The sequence below is a fragment of the Eschrichtius robustus genome, chromosome 10 (genome assembly GCF_028021215.1).
Source record: "Eschrichtius robustus isolate mEscRob2 chromosome 10, mEscRob2.pri, whole genome shotgun sequence".
In the NCBI taxonomy this organism is placed as follows: domain Eukaryota; kingdom Metazoa; phylum Chordata; class Mammalia; order Artiodactyla; family Eschrichtiidae; genus Eschrichtius; species Eschrichtius robustus.
In genome coordinates, this window is record NC_090833.1 from 5,889,204 (window position 1) to 5,902,063 (window position 12,860).

The 12,860-nt window shown below is 57.8% G+C and overlaps 1 protein-coding gene across 1 annotated transcript in view; it reads right to left on the reverse strand.

Annotated features, from left to right (window-relative positions):
• Positions 1–12,860, reverse strand: part of ASS1 (argininosuccinate synthase 1) — a 51,326-nt gene that overhangs the window by 18,861 nt on the left and 19,605 nt on the right. Inside the window, exons 7-11 of the mRNA XM_068551896.1 lie at positions 9,648–9,718; positions 9,042–9,072; positions 3,882–3,972; positions 934–1,018; positions 338–402 (exon numbers count right to left, since the gene is read on the reverse strand). Coding sequence (XP_068407997.1) covers positions 338–402; positions 934–1,018; positions 3,882–3,972; positions 9,042–9,072; positions 9,648–9,718 — 343 coding nt within the window. The remainder of the gene's footprint in view (positions 1–337; positions 403–933; positions 1,019–3,881; positions 3,973–9,041; positions 9,073–9,647; positions 9,719–12,860) is intronic.

Below are 12,860 nucleotides of genomic sequence, written 5' to 3' on the forward strand. Positions count from 1 at the left end.
AACGCAGCCTTAATGACCACGAAATCAGCCCTGCATGGTCTGCCTCTAAGCCTGGCCAACCCGCCCCAGGGCCACAGGAGAGCCTGACCTCCAGGCCTGGCCCGCGTCTCCTCTGTCCTCTGAGCCTCTCCCTGCTCCTGGGGCAGCTCTTCTTGTGATGCCTTCAGACATCAGTGGCCAAGGGCCCCTCATCTCCCCTTCACAGGAGGGGAACAGTCTGGCGGGGTGAAAGGACTCGCCCAAAGTCAGCCTGGGAGGAGCAACACCCGCATGTGACTGGGGCGTTAGGGGCCGCTAGGAGCCGAGGCATGCCCCTGAGGGTGGCGAGCAGACTTACCCCGGGACTTCATCCCGATGAAGCGGTTCTCCACGATGTCGATGCGGCCCACGCCATGCTTGCCCCTGGGGGGAGAACCGGTCACTCGGGGTCACAGGCAGGGCGTCAGGCACCGTCTCGGGATCCAAGACTCAGAGGACATCTGAGCCAGGCCCCCTGGTCCAACCACCCATTGGACAGGTGGGGAAACTGAGGCCCAAGGAGGGAAGGGCTATCCTAGGACACACAGCGAGTTCAACGTGCAACTTCCTTTATCTCTGTCCTGGGCCTCATGTGGCACCCAGCCCTATCCACTGCTCATCTTTCCTTCTACCCTGGTCTCAGATCCAGTAGAGAGCTTGGAAGTTCCGGACCATCCCTAGGGGGCAGTAGACCCCTGGGGTTGTTACCTTCCAAGGCTGAGGGCCACCAGGACTCTCCCACGGAACCAGAGGACCCCATGGCTATGGGGCTGTGCCGAGGCTGACTGCAGGACACTGGCCTGTCCTCCCTGGCCCCTCAGCCTCAGGCTGGGACCATCAGCCCCAGTGGTCCGGGCTGGTGCTTGCCCAAGATGGTGGTTTCCCAGGAGGCCGGGCAGGGCTGCGGGCACTCACGCGACTTCATTCAGGTACAGGAAGAGCTCCAAGGCCGTGCTGTGGGTGGTGCCATCCCTGATGTTGGTCACCTTCACAGGGACCCCTAGGGCGGGAGGAGAGGGCAGTGGGCCCGTGGTGGCTGGAGCTCAGCGGACAAGCCTGTGCCTGCAACCCCGCCCCTTCCCTCCGCCCGAAACGCCTTAAATGGATGTGACAGATATGGACTCCAAATGACTCCTTGAAAAGCCCTGTGCAGGTTGAGGCCTGCTGGGGAGAGAGAAGGGGCGAGAAAGCCCCCCAGAATGAAAGGGAAAATGCAATAAAAACCTCTCCCCCACCCTTCCCATTCTCTTTGCCCCTTTTGCATTTAGGGGCTGTGAAATTGGAACCAGGCCCTGAACTAATTGAATTTCACGCTCCACCATTGTCTTAGGAGGGAGTACCCGGACTACCTTCTGTCCCACCAGTTACGGGGCGGGGGGAGCGCCTGGCTGAGGTGCGGCTGAGCTCACACACACACACACACACACACACACACGCACACACACGGCCCCCGGCCACGTCTGTCAGGCGGACCCCCGAGCCCCAACCCCGTACCCCAGACCCGCACACAGCCATCTGACTGATGGGGGTGAAATGATGCCCGCGCCAGCAGGCAAGGTGCTGGAGGCGTCTGCATTCTGAGAAGTTGGGTCTGGGGTGGCAGGAGGGCAGGAGGGAGGCAGCCGCTCGGGGAGGGAAGGGCCAAGTCGGGGGGGGGGGTGGCTGGAGGGGGGCAGTGTGTGGGTTCGGGGTTGACTTTGAATAGCAAGGGGCACTTTCTCGAGCGGTGTGAAATGAGCAATAAATGTATTAGAGGACTAACAAGAGAGCTGTAACAGTGACAAAGAAAAGCTGTTCAAAGTTGGCGGCTAATCCCCCACCCATCTGCCCAGCTCATTACCATGTAGCCAGCCATCAGGTGCCAATCAGGCCTCAATAGCGGCTTTCGAGTCTTTATTAAGCCAGGCGCCGCTTGGAGGGGCTTCGCTCAGGGGCTGTCAGCCTCGCCATTCTTAACCCCCATTTCCAGGGGTTTTATAACTTGGTTGTAAATTGCTATTAAATGTAAGTCTGCCCAATAATGAACCTTAAGCCCCTCTCGCCACCCCCCGCCTCTCCCCTCTCCCTTTCTCTCCCTCCCGGTCCTATTATGGCCCTCACGGGGCCTTGGATGGGGCCTGCCCCAGAGAGGAACTGACATTGTTGGTGCTGCTGCCAGAGAAAGCCTCTTAGCCTTTAAAATAGTTAATAATTAGATTAAAACTTCAAATAAATTAACTAGAGAGTGAATGGGAAGTAGCCGAGGAGGGTTCCTCCCGTCTACTTTTTTTTTTTTTTTTTTTCCAGACAGTCCGCAAATCATTAAAATGGGTCACGTTTCTTCTCGGGCTCAGCCCTCAGAGCTGCCCTATTCCTGGAGGAAAGGGGGTCAGAGCCTGTGTTCAGGACCCTCTGCTGCCTCCTGCCCACCTCCCACGCTCACCGCCCTCCCAGTTTTCCGGGGGACCTGGGGTGGGGCGTGCTGCCTGGGTTCATCTCCCCATCTTCTCAGAGATGATGCCCAAAGAGGCCCCACGCCAGCGCAGCCCTGGGTCAGAGAGAGTGGGCCTAAGATGGACTTAGCGCTCCAGCTACCTTTAGGGGCCTTAGACTAAGGGCCTTTTGGTCCCAAGGGGCATGAAATTCAAGGGTTTGAACTGATAGCGGCAGGGTGGGGTAGGGGGGGAGTGATGAAAATGCCCATTGACTTGGCCAGGCTCTTGGGAAAGGCCAGGAGGAAGCAGATTATTAAAGTATCAACAGGCTTTTTCCCCAGCGCCTCACTCCATACCCCGTGCTCGGCACCTGCGAGCATCCATTTCTGTGGCCCATTTTATAGGCGAGTGAGCCTGAAGCCCAGAAAGGTGAAGCTGGTTGTCAAGGTCACACTGGCAGAGGAGAGCAGGGCATCTATCTGGGCCCCTGCTTGCCCCTCCCCATCCTCCGTCTCCGAGGTGCCTTGGGAAAGGCCTCTCTGCAGAGCCCCCTCCCTCGGCTCCCTCCCTGCAGCTGCCTTGTGCACAGAAGGGCCAGCCTCCCTGCCTGGGCTTGGGATGCCCTCACGCCCCCTCTTGGTTCCTCCATCTCTGCCTCTCCGATTTCTGCAGCCTCCTGGAAAAGTCCTCTCCTTGGACACTCTGAGCCCTCACCTTGAACCTGGTCCTGCTCCTTCCATTACCCAGCATGCCTTGCTTTCTCTCCATCTTTCAGGGCAAGGGGGTTGTCCCTGGTGCCAGGCTCAAGGCTGGGCACTCAGTTCAGGCCAGCAAACACTTCTTGATGGTAGCAGACAAGACGAGGAGATCAGGACACAAGCAAGAGTGGCAGCAGCTTTGAACCCAGGATGGGGGGTAGGGAGACACATCAAGCAGCTAACTTAGGACTAGCTATGGGGTCAGGGGGGCCTCCGAGGCTGGCTCTGTAAGACTCATACTGGCTGAGCACCTCTGTGGTGCAGGGCCCTGCGCTGGATACACCTCGTCCAGATCTTATTCTACACCATGAAAACACGAGGCAGTGGATACTCTTTTATCCCCAGTTTACAGATGAGGAAACTGAGGCCAGGAAAGTGGAGTTACTTCCCCAAAGGGCCAAAGCAGTTGGCAAGTGGTTGCTCAGGGACTAGAACGCTCCCTCCAGACCTGGTGCCCACGAACTGATGGACATCAGCAGAGGGTGATTTCATCCCAAGCCTGGAGGCTTCCACAGATCACGCCATCTGGGGAGGGGGCAGTTGGGAACATCTGAAGCCCCAGCCTGGACCCTGGCTTCCAGGAACACAGGAGGGATGCAGAGGGCTCGTGCCCAGGCTCCCAGGCAAGGAGGGAAAAAGAGCCAGGGCCCCAAGAGTCCACGCCTTGGAGTCCCGACAGGCGAGCACCTACCTTTCTTGAACTCGATCTCAAGGATGTCTGGGCTGTTGGGGGCTTTGGCCGGGTCCTGGGTCTTTGTGTAGAGGCCTGGGGGCGCTTGGTTCTGACAAAAGACAGAAAGAGGTTGGAGGGCAGTGCGCCAGAGCCAAACTGTGCCATGCCAGTCCCTGGACACCCTGCACGCTGCCTCCTGCGCCCCTCTCCAGAACCAGGGCGCTGCTGGCACTTGCCATCGGCTGGCCAGTCCAGCAGGCCTCCCAGCCCCCAACCCGGAGCCAGCCCCGCTTGCCAGGGGCCTGGGAAACAAAGGGCTCAAGAAATCAGACAATTTTTCCTCTCAACTTGATCTCATCTTTTTCTTTGACGCCCCCGCAGCTGGAGGTAGAATATAGCAGGAGGAGCCAGTCAGGCAGGAAAAGCGTGACTTTGGGGGAGCGAGGCGCTAGGCGGGCTTCCCGGGAGCGGGTTCAGGCGCACACGCTCTCCCCGGCACCGGGAATTGGGGTTTATTCTGCACTGACCGCAAAGCTAATGACTGCGCGTGACCCCAGCAGGTGCTCTGGCGAGCAGAGCCGTCCCTGGGGTCCCCGAGGTTAATACTCACAGGGAGAAAAGAGAAGAGCAAAGCAAAAACCCATTTGAAAACACATCAACCTTTATGTATATTTTTTTCTTGGGCGTGTTGGAAAATGGGCCTCTCCCTCGTCTTGATGCAGCTCGGAGGGGCCGCTGGCTGCCTGGAACTCTCCAAGTCCCTCCTGCCTCCCACTCCTGAGGCCCTGACCCGCCCCGCCCGGCTGTGGCTTGGACACTTGCCACAGTGGGGTCCCTTTGGGCCTGACTGCTCAAGTCCGTCCCCGGGGGCATGCCAGGGCCCAGCGCTGTTATCCACCTGCCAACATCCTTGGAAGTGCAGTCCCTTAAATCTTGCCTTTCAAAACCCTGCAAACATTCCCATGCCACTTTGCATCTGCAGCTTCCTTTGTGTTCTCTGCAGCCCCATTTGGTAAGAAGGTCAAGTACTGTTACCCCACCTATGGAGGAAGAACTAGAGGCAGAGGGGGACTGTAGGTGCAACCCTGTATGCTGTGCGGAGGTGGGGGCCACATGGCCCAGGGCAGGAAACCCACGAGGCCCTCAACAATGATGTGTTGGATTTCAGAGTGATGGAAAATACCCCCAAAGCCGGGAGTCGAGACCTCAGGCTGTGGGGCCTTGGGCAAGTTGCTTCACCAGTTTGAGCCTCGGTTTTCTCATCTGTAAAATGGGGGGAAATGATACCTGCCTTTGACTGCCTTACAATTTAAATATATAGACAATTTTTATATTTTTTTACTGGACATGAAAATCACCCAAGAAGATGCCAGAGAGGGCCTGGTACAAGCTGTAACCTGCCCTGCAGGCGACAGGACTGCTGGAACAGCCTCCTGGTGATGTCACCCTCCGAGAAGAGCTGCTCCAGGAGAGGTGGGGCCACCAGGAGTGCCTCAGATCCCTCATCTGCGGTCACTTTGCTTGCTGGCTCTATGTCAGGGTGACCAACCATCCTGGTTCCCATACCCTGAGAAACCCCCCAGTCCTGGGCAAACAGGGACAGTTGATCCTTCTAGCTTTACTTCTGAGCTCAGATGGGGCCGGTGATGAAGCCCTCACACCTCCAAAGGGCTGTGTGGCTTGAGGTCAGCTGCACCCCTTCATCTGTTTCCATTTGTGGGGCAGGAACAAGAAGCCAGAACGGACCTCCAAGACAGACCCAAGGAGGAGGAGGGTCCTTAAGGACCTCCAGCCTGATGCCTCCATGGACCAGTTGGAAAACTAAAGCCAAAGAAGCTGCTTGTCCAAATCATACCACCCCACCCCATCGGCATGGGAGTCAGCCCCGAGGACCCTAGAATCCCTATCCTGTGCTCTTTCCATCACCCCATGCTGTTTCCCAGCCGCTCTGCTGAGAAACAGCACCAGGGATGTGGCCAGAGACAGCTCGGGCATCAGGCTGGTTTCAGAGAAATGCCAGGGAGTAGGGCTCCCCAGGCCCTACTGGGTCCTGCCGACCACCACATTTGTTGGGAACAGACAGGCCCGAGGGCCATCCTTGGCCATAAGGCAAAGTGAACCAGGGCTTGGGACCTCTGGGTGACCAACAGGACTCCAGAGCTCCTTTCCCACCTGCCCGGGGCTACTCACTGGCTGTCCAGCCCAGCCTGAACTCAAAGCAGGTACCAGCGCTGAGAGCCCCGGCGCCTCCACCTGAGGCCGCCTCCCTCCCACCTCCACCTGTTCTGCCCCTGCCAGCCCATCAGTTCCCAAACACTTAACGGAGCCACAAACAGGATGAGAATGTCTGCACTGGAAGGAGAGAGGAGGTGGGAAGCCCTTGAGGGACCAGCATCCCAGCTCTCTGCAGTGGGAAGTAGGAGGCTTCTGACACCCTGACAGCACCGATTAAATAAAATAACTAAATAGAAATAAAGTGACATTTGCTTTGCATTCCAAGGTGGCTCACGCCTGCCTTCTTTTTACTCTCCCTCCTAAAAGCCCAGTTCAAATGACAAATAGTTTGTTGCTGAGTATCAATAACATCTATTTATCCATCCCAGCGGGAGGGCTCACTTCCAATGTCATCTTGTGGGGGGGGGGTGTTGGGGGAGGGAAGAGAGTGAAGAAAAAAAAGAGAGAGAGAGAGTGGGGGGGTGATGGGGAGAGGGCGAAAGAAAGCATGAAACAGGGCCGAGAAGGAGAAATTGAAAGCAAATGGCCCATGAACTAAACCATGATGTACAGGCATGATCGATGCTGCAAATGGTTTATTCATCCATCAGATATGGCGGGCCGGCAACTGAATGCACTCTTTCACTGTGGGCCGTATGAAGTTAAAGCAAGTAAATTTCTATCTTTCTTCGCATTAGCTGCCTCATTGCCCTTCAATCAGCCCTCACAGAGGCAGAAAATGGCTCCGCCATCTGCCTTCAAACCCTCCCCTTGGCAGGTCTCGGGCTCTTTTTGGAGAGGGGGAGGGGGCACCGGTTCCCTGAAGCTCCGTCTCCCCAGCGCCTCCCAAGGCGCCCGGGGCTGCCCGGGGTACAGCGTTCCTCCACCGTGGAGAGTAGTGCCCCCGGGCCCCTAGAGGCTGCCCCCTCGTTCCGGGGATCTACTGGTGGCAATGGGAGGACAACAGGCTCCCCTGGCCCGCACCCTGCAGCGGAGCTGCCTGGGAAAGCAGGGCCAGAGTGGCCAGACCCTGGGTCCCTCGGCCTGGCTCTACACTTCTCAGCGGGAATGTTGTCTCCCCCCTCAACTCACACGCAGCCCAGCCTTTCCTGCCTGATGAGAGGGGTCCTGAGAGAACCTTGGCTCCTTCCTTCCCAAATAATCTTAGCCGGCCTGAGGAGGGAGGGCAGGACCCCTGGCTCCATGATTGAGGCCTTGCCCTGTGCTAGGAACAGGCCAAGTGCTTTCGATGCCCCAGGAGAGAGGTGTTGTGATTTCCCACTGTTTGCATAAAGAGTCAGAGGTTCAGAGAGGTTGGGTAACTTGCCCAAGGCTGCACAGCAATAGAAGCAGAGTCAGGATTCAGACCCAGGTTTCAGATCTCTGGGAGCCAAGCACTAACCTTCCCACCTTGACTGGGTGGTAGAATCCTGAAAAATGCACTCTTTAACACTTACTTACCCATCCACTGCCCTCATTAGAAAGGAGGCCTGAGAGGGGAGGGGACCTTCACTGCCCGGCACTGCCTGAGGGGCGATTTCCCCTCTGGCCTTGGCTCTGCTCCCCCAGTCCTGAGGTGAGAGCGCCACAGGCCGCTACAGAAGGGGTGGGATGGTTGCCCAGCGGGCCTGGAGCCTGGTGGACACCGCCTCGAAGCCAGGCGCAATGCTGCGCTCAGCCCCCTCCGCCTCCCTGGGCGCTGGCTGACTGGCTGATTAGGGCTGGCTGGCGTGAGTGCCGTGGGGTCGGCAGAGCATGAACTGGAAAAGCCCGGGCCGGCAGGCAGCAGCCCCGTGGGGCCATCAGCCCCCAGGGGGCGAAGGCACAGGCTCTCCTGAGTGACACGGCTGGGCTGAGCTGGGTGGGGAAGGGAGGTGCGGGTCGCTGGGGAACCACAGAGGCCGGAGGGCCACTCCTGCGACGGGGCGACACGGGCACCAGGCCTGCTCCCTTGCTTGGCAGCTGGTGCCCCGGGGCGAGTCACTTCTCTGGGCCTCAGGTTTCCTCACCCAAGCAACCAGGAGGCTCAGAGGCAGGAGCCGAGGAAAGCGAGCCGGGAAAACGCGAATGCCAGGCCTGGCTCCAGAAACGGTCACTGGTACGTGTTATATTATTGCCAACTCCGACCAAGAGGCCTGGTGCCTGCGGGGAGCCACCCCGGGGCTGGGCAGGGCTCCAGCTCACCCCACGCCACCCCGGAAGCACCCAGGCCTCCTCCACTCCAGCTGGTCTTCCTGGACCCCCCAGGCCCGGCCCCCCAGCACACTTCTCCCCTAACATCAGATGAGCACCGCACCCCCAAAGCAGCCGCCCGCCCGGCGTGGGGGGGGGGGGGCGCGGAGCCAGGCAATGGAGACACAGTCCCTCAGGGACAAAGAGACTTTTCTCTTCCCAGGGTAGATCTCGCCCCATCTCCCACGGGGGGCGGGGGGAGATACAAAGGAAAACCCCCCCAGGGAGAGAAATCCTAAACTTCAAACACGGCCGAGGCCCAGCCTGGGAGGCTGGGGACAGGCGCATCAGGGCAGCCTGACGCGGGCGGGCACAGGCCCAGACGAATGGGTCCTGAGGCTCTGATCTGTGCCACCTCCCCCGATGGCAGCAGCGCGGCCTGAGAGGGCACAGGCTGGGCCCTCCCACAAGTGTCTCATCTGCCTAATTGCTTCTTTATTGTCTCACAATCACACTCTGGCTCTGTGCTGCCCTGAAATATTTCCTTCTCCTATTCATCCCGACAGCAATTAGAAAAAGAGCACCAGAGAGGGGGGTGGATCTTAAAACGCAGCGTGGAGTGGCCAGGCGGCGGGGCGCCCGGTGGGGAGGGTCGGGGAACACAGGCAGGACTCGGCCCCAGCCCCACGCCCGGCCCCCCGTGAAATTTCAAATTAGGCTACAAACACACCAGACAGTGTCGGCACGGAGCAGCCACTGCTAGACAGCCGGCTTGGGGAAATGGGGACTTACCTTGGGGTTCTCCAGGATTCCAGCCTCGTAGCTGTAGGGGAGAAGAAAGATGGGGGTCAGTGGAGGGGGGCAGAGGGACACAGCCTTGACACCCCTACCCCCAACGTTAAATCCGGTCTGTCCTTTTACCTCTGCCAAAGCAACTGCTGCCAAGCCCGCCTGTAACATTCTGGGCCCACCGCAGCTGGCCGTGGGAGTTGCAGGCTACAAGCAAGGGCCTGGGACACTTCCCTCAGTCTTCAGGGCGCCAGATCCAGGGGGCCTTCTCAGAGGGCTGTTCCCAGATGCTGTTCCCTCTGCTTTCGATGCCCTTCCCTGAGCCCCAGCCGGTCCCTCCTCATCCTTCAGGTTTTAACCTCAAATGCCACTCTCTCAGAGAAACCCTCCCTGACACCCCAGCCGAGGCCAGGTGCCCTTTATCTACGGCTGGCACTCAGCAGAACTGCAGCAAGAGCTGGGAATGAGGTGGCCTGTCCTCCTCGAGGCCCCCGGGCTCCGTAAGGGCAGGGACCATGTGTCGTGTGGGCCACCACTACGTCCTGGCCCGACGCAGACAGGCGTTCACTGACGCTGAGCAGAGCAGCGGGCAGGTGGGCGACGTCTTACCTGATGTGCATCAGGTTCTCATCCATGCTCCACGGGTTCTTGGGGGTGACTGGGACGGAAATTCCATGTTGCTGCAGGGAAGAGGCAACACCGTGTTGGCGTGAGGCAGCGTGAAGTAGACACAAGGGTCAGGCCCAGCTGCCTTGGTTTTCTTTCAAGGTCAAAGACATCCCCCAACTCTGGCTCCCACGCAGGCAAGGCCCTGGACGCACCCCTGGTTTCCTTCCCCTCCCCCAGGCTGCTCAGGGAGGGAGCGAGGGCCCCATTTGCAGACATGCCCAGGCAGGAACTATGAGACCCTGTGTCTGAGATGCTGTGCTGTGGACGCTGGCCTTGGAGGTTTCTTCCAGAAGATTCTGAGTCTATACTTCAAGTGCCCCCCGAAGCACTTAAGAGTGTGCCAGGCAGTGTGCCGAGGGTCTCCCAGCACCACCGGCTGACCCCCACCGTGGCCCTATGAGCCGGGAGCTGGGATGGACCCAGCTTCCAATATGGACTTCAACCAAGGCATCTGCACCCACAGGGGTGCTTACCGTTCACCCAAGGAAGCGAGAGGCGCCCATGAGAGCTGCTCGTTCAGGACGCTTGTTTACGGGGCGTGGCCGGGCGCCTCCCGGGGCCCCTTCTCTCCACTGCCCAGCAGGCACCACACACATCACTCTGCAGCCCCGGGAAGGAATAGCCCCCATCCTCCCTGTTGGTTCTGATTATGCTTTGCTTCCCAGATGATCCACGCCTCGATTCAAGGAGAAAAGTTATCCCTCCGGAGACCCTGGGCCTGGAAGGCTGTTGGCGACACTCGGAAGGCCTTTTGGATTAAAGATGTGGCTGGCTTCCTGAGCGGCCCCGTGCTGCCCTGGCTGACACCTGGTTGGATCCAGCACGTGCATTACATCCTGCTTTCCCCTCCGGGGCTTACCGGGCACAAAAGCTGAGTGGCCCAGCCCGGCCCCCTTTGAGTCAGTAAGACTGTCCGCTCCGCCTCCCAGGGACCTCGCCCCCCGGGTGGGTCCCCCAACCTGGCCAGCCCAGGGTCCCACAGCCTCCAGCAGCATCGCCCTGTCTCTCTTAATGGGGCTCCGCCCAGGCTCAGCTCATGCCCGCGACTAAGATTCTAGAGGCTTCCCTCCAGGGAGCCGCTGTTTCCTTCATCAGCACCTTAAAATTTCAAAATAAATTAGGTTATCCCCTCTTGATGTTTGTCAAGTTTTACCCAGAGGCTTGTTTTAAAAGAAACAGCCCACACCCACCCTAAAATTTGCACGCTCTTCAATGTAAACCACATGGGCAAACGGAACACCCCATTTAGAGGCTGATCGATGTCAGGGGGCTCCTTGTCCCCCATGAAGCTGCCCAGAGTCAAATCCACACGCTTGCCCTGTGCCATCTCCAGGTAGAGTGGCCAGGTGCGGGGACCAGGGGATGGGCTGAAATCCCCTCAGAGAGGACTCCCCGGGCTGGGGGCTGAGAAAACCAGCAGGCGGGTTCCCTGGAGCCTTTCTTCTGGGGGGTGGTTTGGAAACACTCTTGCCTTTCCTCTTTCCCACTGGGGCTCCATCCGAGTGAGGAGAGAAGAACAGGAGGTAAGGGGCGGAGGAGGAAGAACAGGATGGGCAGCCCTTCCTTGGCAGGGAGATATATACAAATGCCAAACGTAGTCCCTCAACCAAAGAGATTTGTTTCCCCTCCCCTCTCCATCCTGAGCTCCCCGCCAACACACACACACTGGAAACTCTGGATGCAATTGAGAACAGAAAACAAAACCATCTTCGGCGTGTACACAGGAGACTGCCCTGCTTTCCAGCCCCCGACCGTGCACACTGGCTTTAAAAGAATTATGGTGACAGGGATAAGGATGGGGTGATTCTGAGTGTTTTTCCCTGTTTTTCCTTGGATGATGGATTTGCGGGGAGGTGGAAAGTGATGCAAATGCATGTTTTTGATGAGTCTCCTAACAGCACCTTGTGGCCGTGGCGACTTACGAATCTTGAAAGCAGGGCTTTTCAAAGCCCCATTGATTTTCGTCTCAGCTGAAGCAGCTGCCTGGCTCTGAATTTTGGACAGAGTCTGCTTGCTGCTCAGTCATTCTGGTCACTCCCCGGGTGCAGGGACACTGCCTCCATCCTAGAATGTGGTCAGATTGCCGAGAGCTCAATTCTGACCCCAGCCTCCGAGGGAGGGTCGGTGGCCGGGGACACAGACTCATTTCTCCGGGGCAAACTTTCCTGTTTAAAAGGTTACTTGAGGGCTTCCCTGGTGGTGCAGTGGTTGAGAATCTGCCTGCCAATGCAGGGGACACGGGTTCGAGCCCTGGTCTGGGAAGATCCCACATGCCGTGGAGCGGCTGGGCCCGTGAGCCACAATTACTGAGCCTGCGCATCTGCAGCCTGTGCTCCGCAACAGGAAAGCCTGCGATAGTGAGAGGCCCGTGCACCGCGATGAAGAGTGGCCCCCACTTGCCACAACTAGAGAAAGCCCTCGAACGGAAACGAAGACCCAACACAGCCATAAATAAATAAATAAATAAATAAATAAATAAAAATTTAAAAAAAAAAAAAAAGGTTACTTGAGACAGAAGCTGAGCCAAGGGCCTTCTCCCCAAAATCTGGGAAGGAGGGACAACAATACTCCTGAAATTCATCTTTTCTGGAAAAACCAGGAGTCGCTTTTGTTTGGGAGCTTCACGGAAATGAAGGGCAGCGTATGGGTCAGCCCTCTCTTGAACCACAACCGCAGGCGTAAGAATGTAGATGGGCAGGGGTCTCAATTCATTGCTCTTAAAGATAAAACGTGCTTCGTGTTCTATATCCTCAAGGAGACCAAGGAGGGGAAAAAAGCCTCTAACCTTGTTCTCTTAATAGCTCTGCTATTTGAAAATTTGTTTGGCAACATATGGGCTTGCTCTTGTAAACTCCCCTTTTAATAATAAAACAACAGATGGTAGAGGAGATCTTTCCTCCGAGCTCTCCAGGTCTTAATGGGATGCTGGCGGTAGGGGCAGGGCTGCGTCCCCGCCGTGTCCCCTACCACGCGGCCCCTTGGCCGCGGCAAGAGCTCACAGCCAGCCCTGGTGACTGCTGTTTAAAACCCCGAGCAATTTTCTGGTGTATGCTCGGGGTTGCTTTCCCCTGTCTGACTGATTGAGGCTGTTTGTCAAGGGCTGCCATCGAGTCGCTAAAAAGAAAGGTACCCTGGGGAGTGGCTAAGGATCTT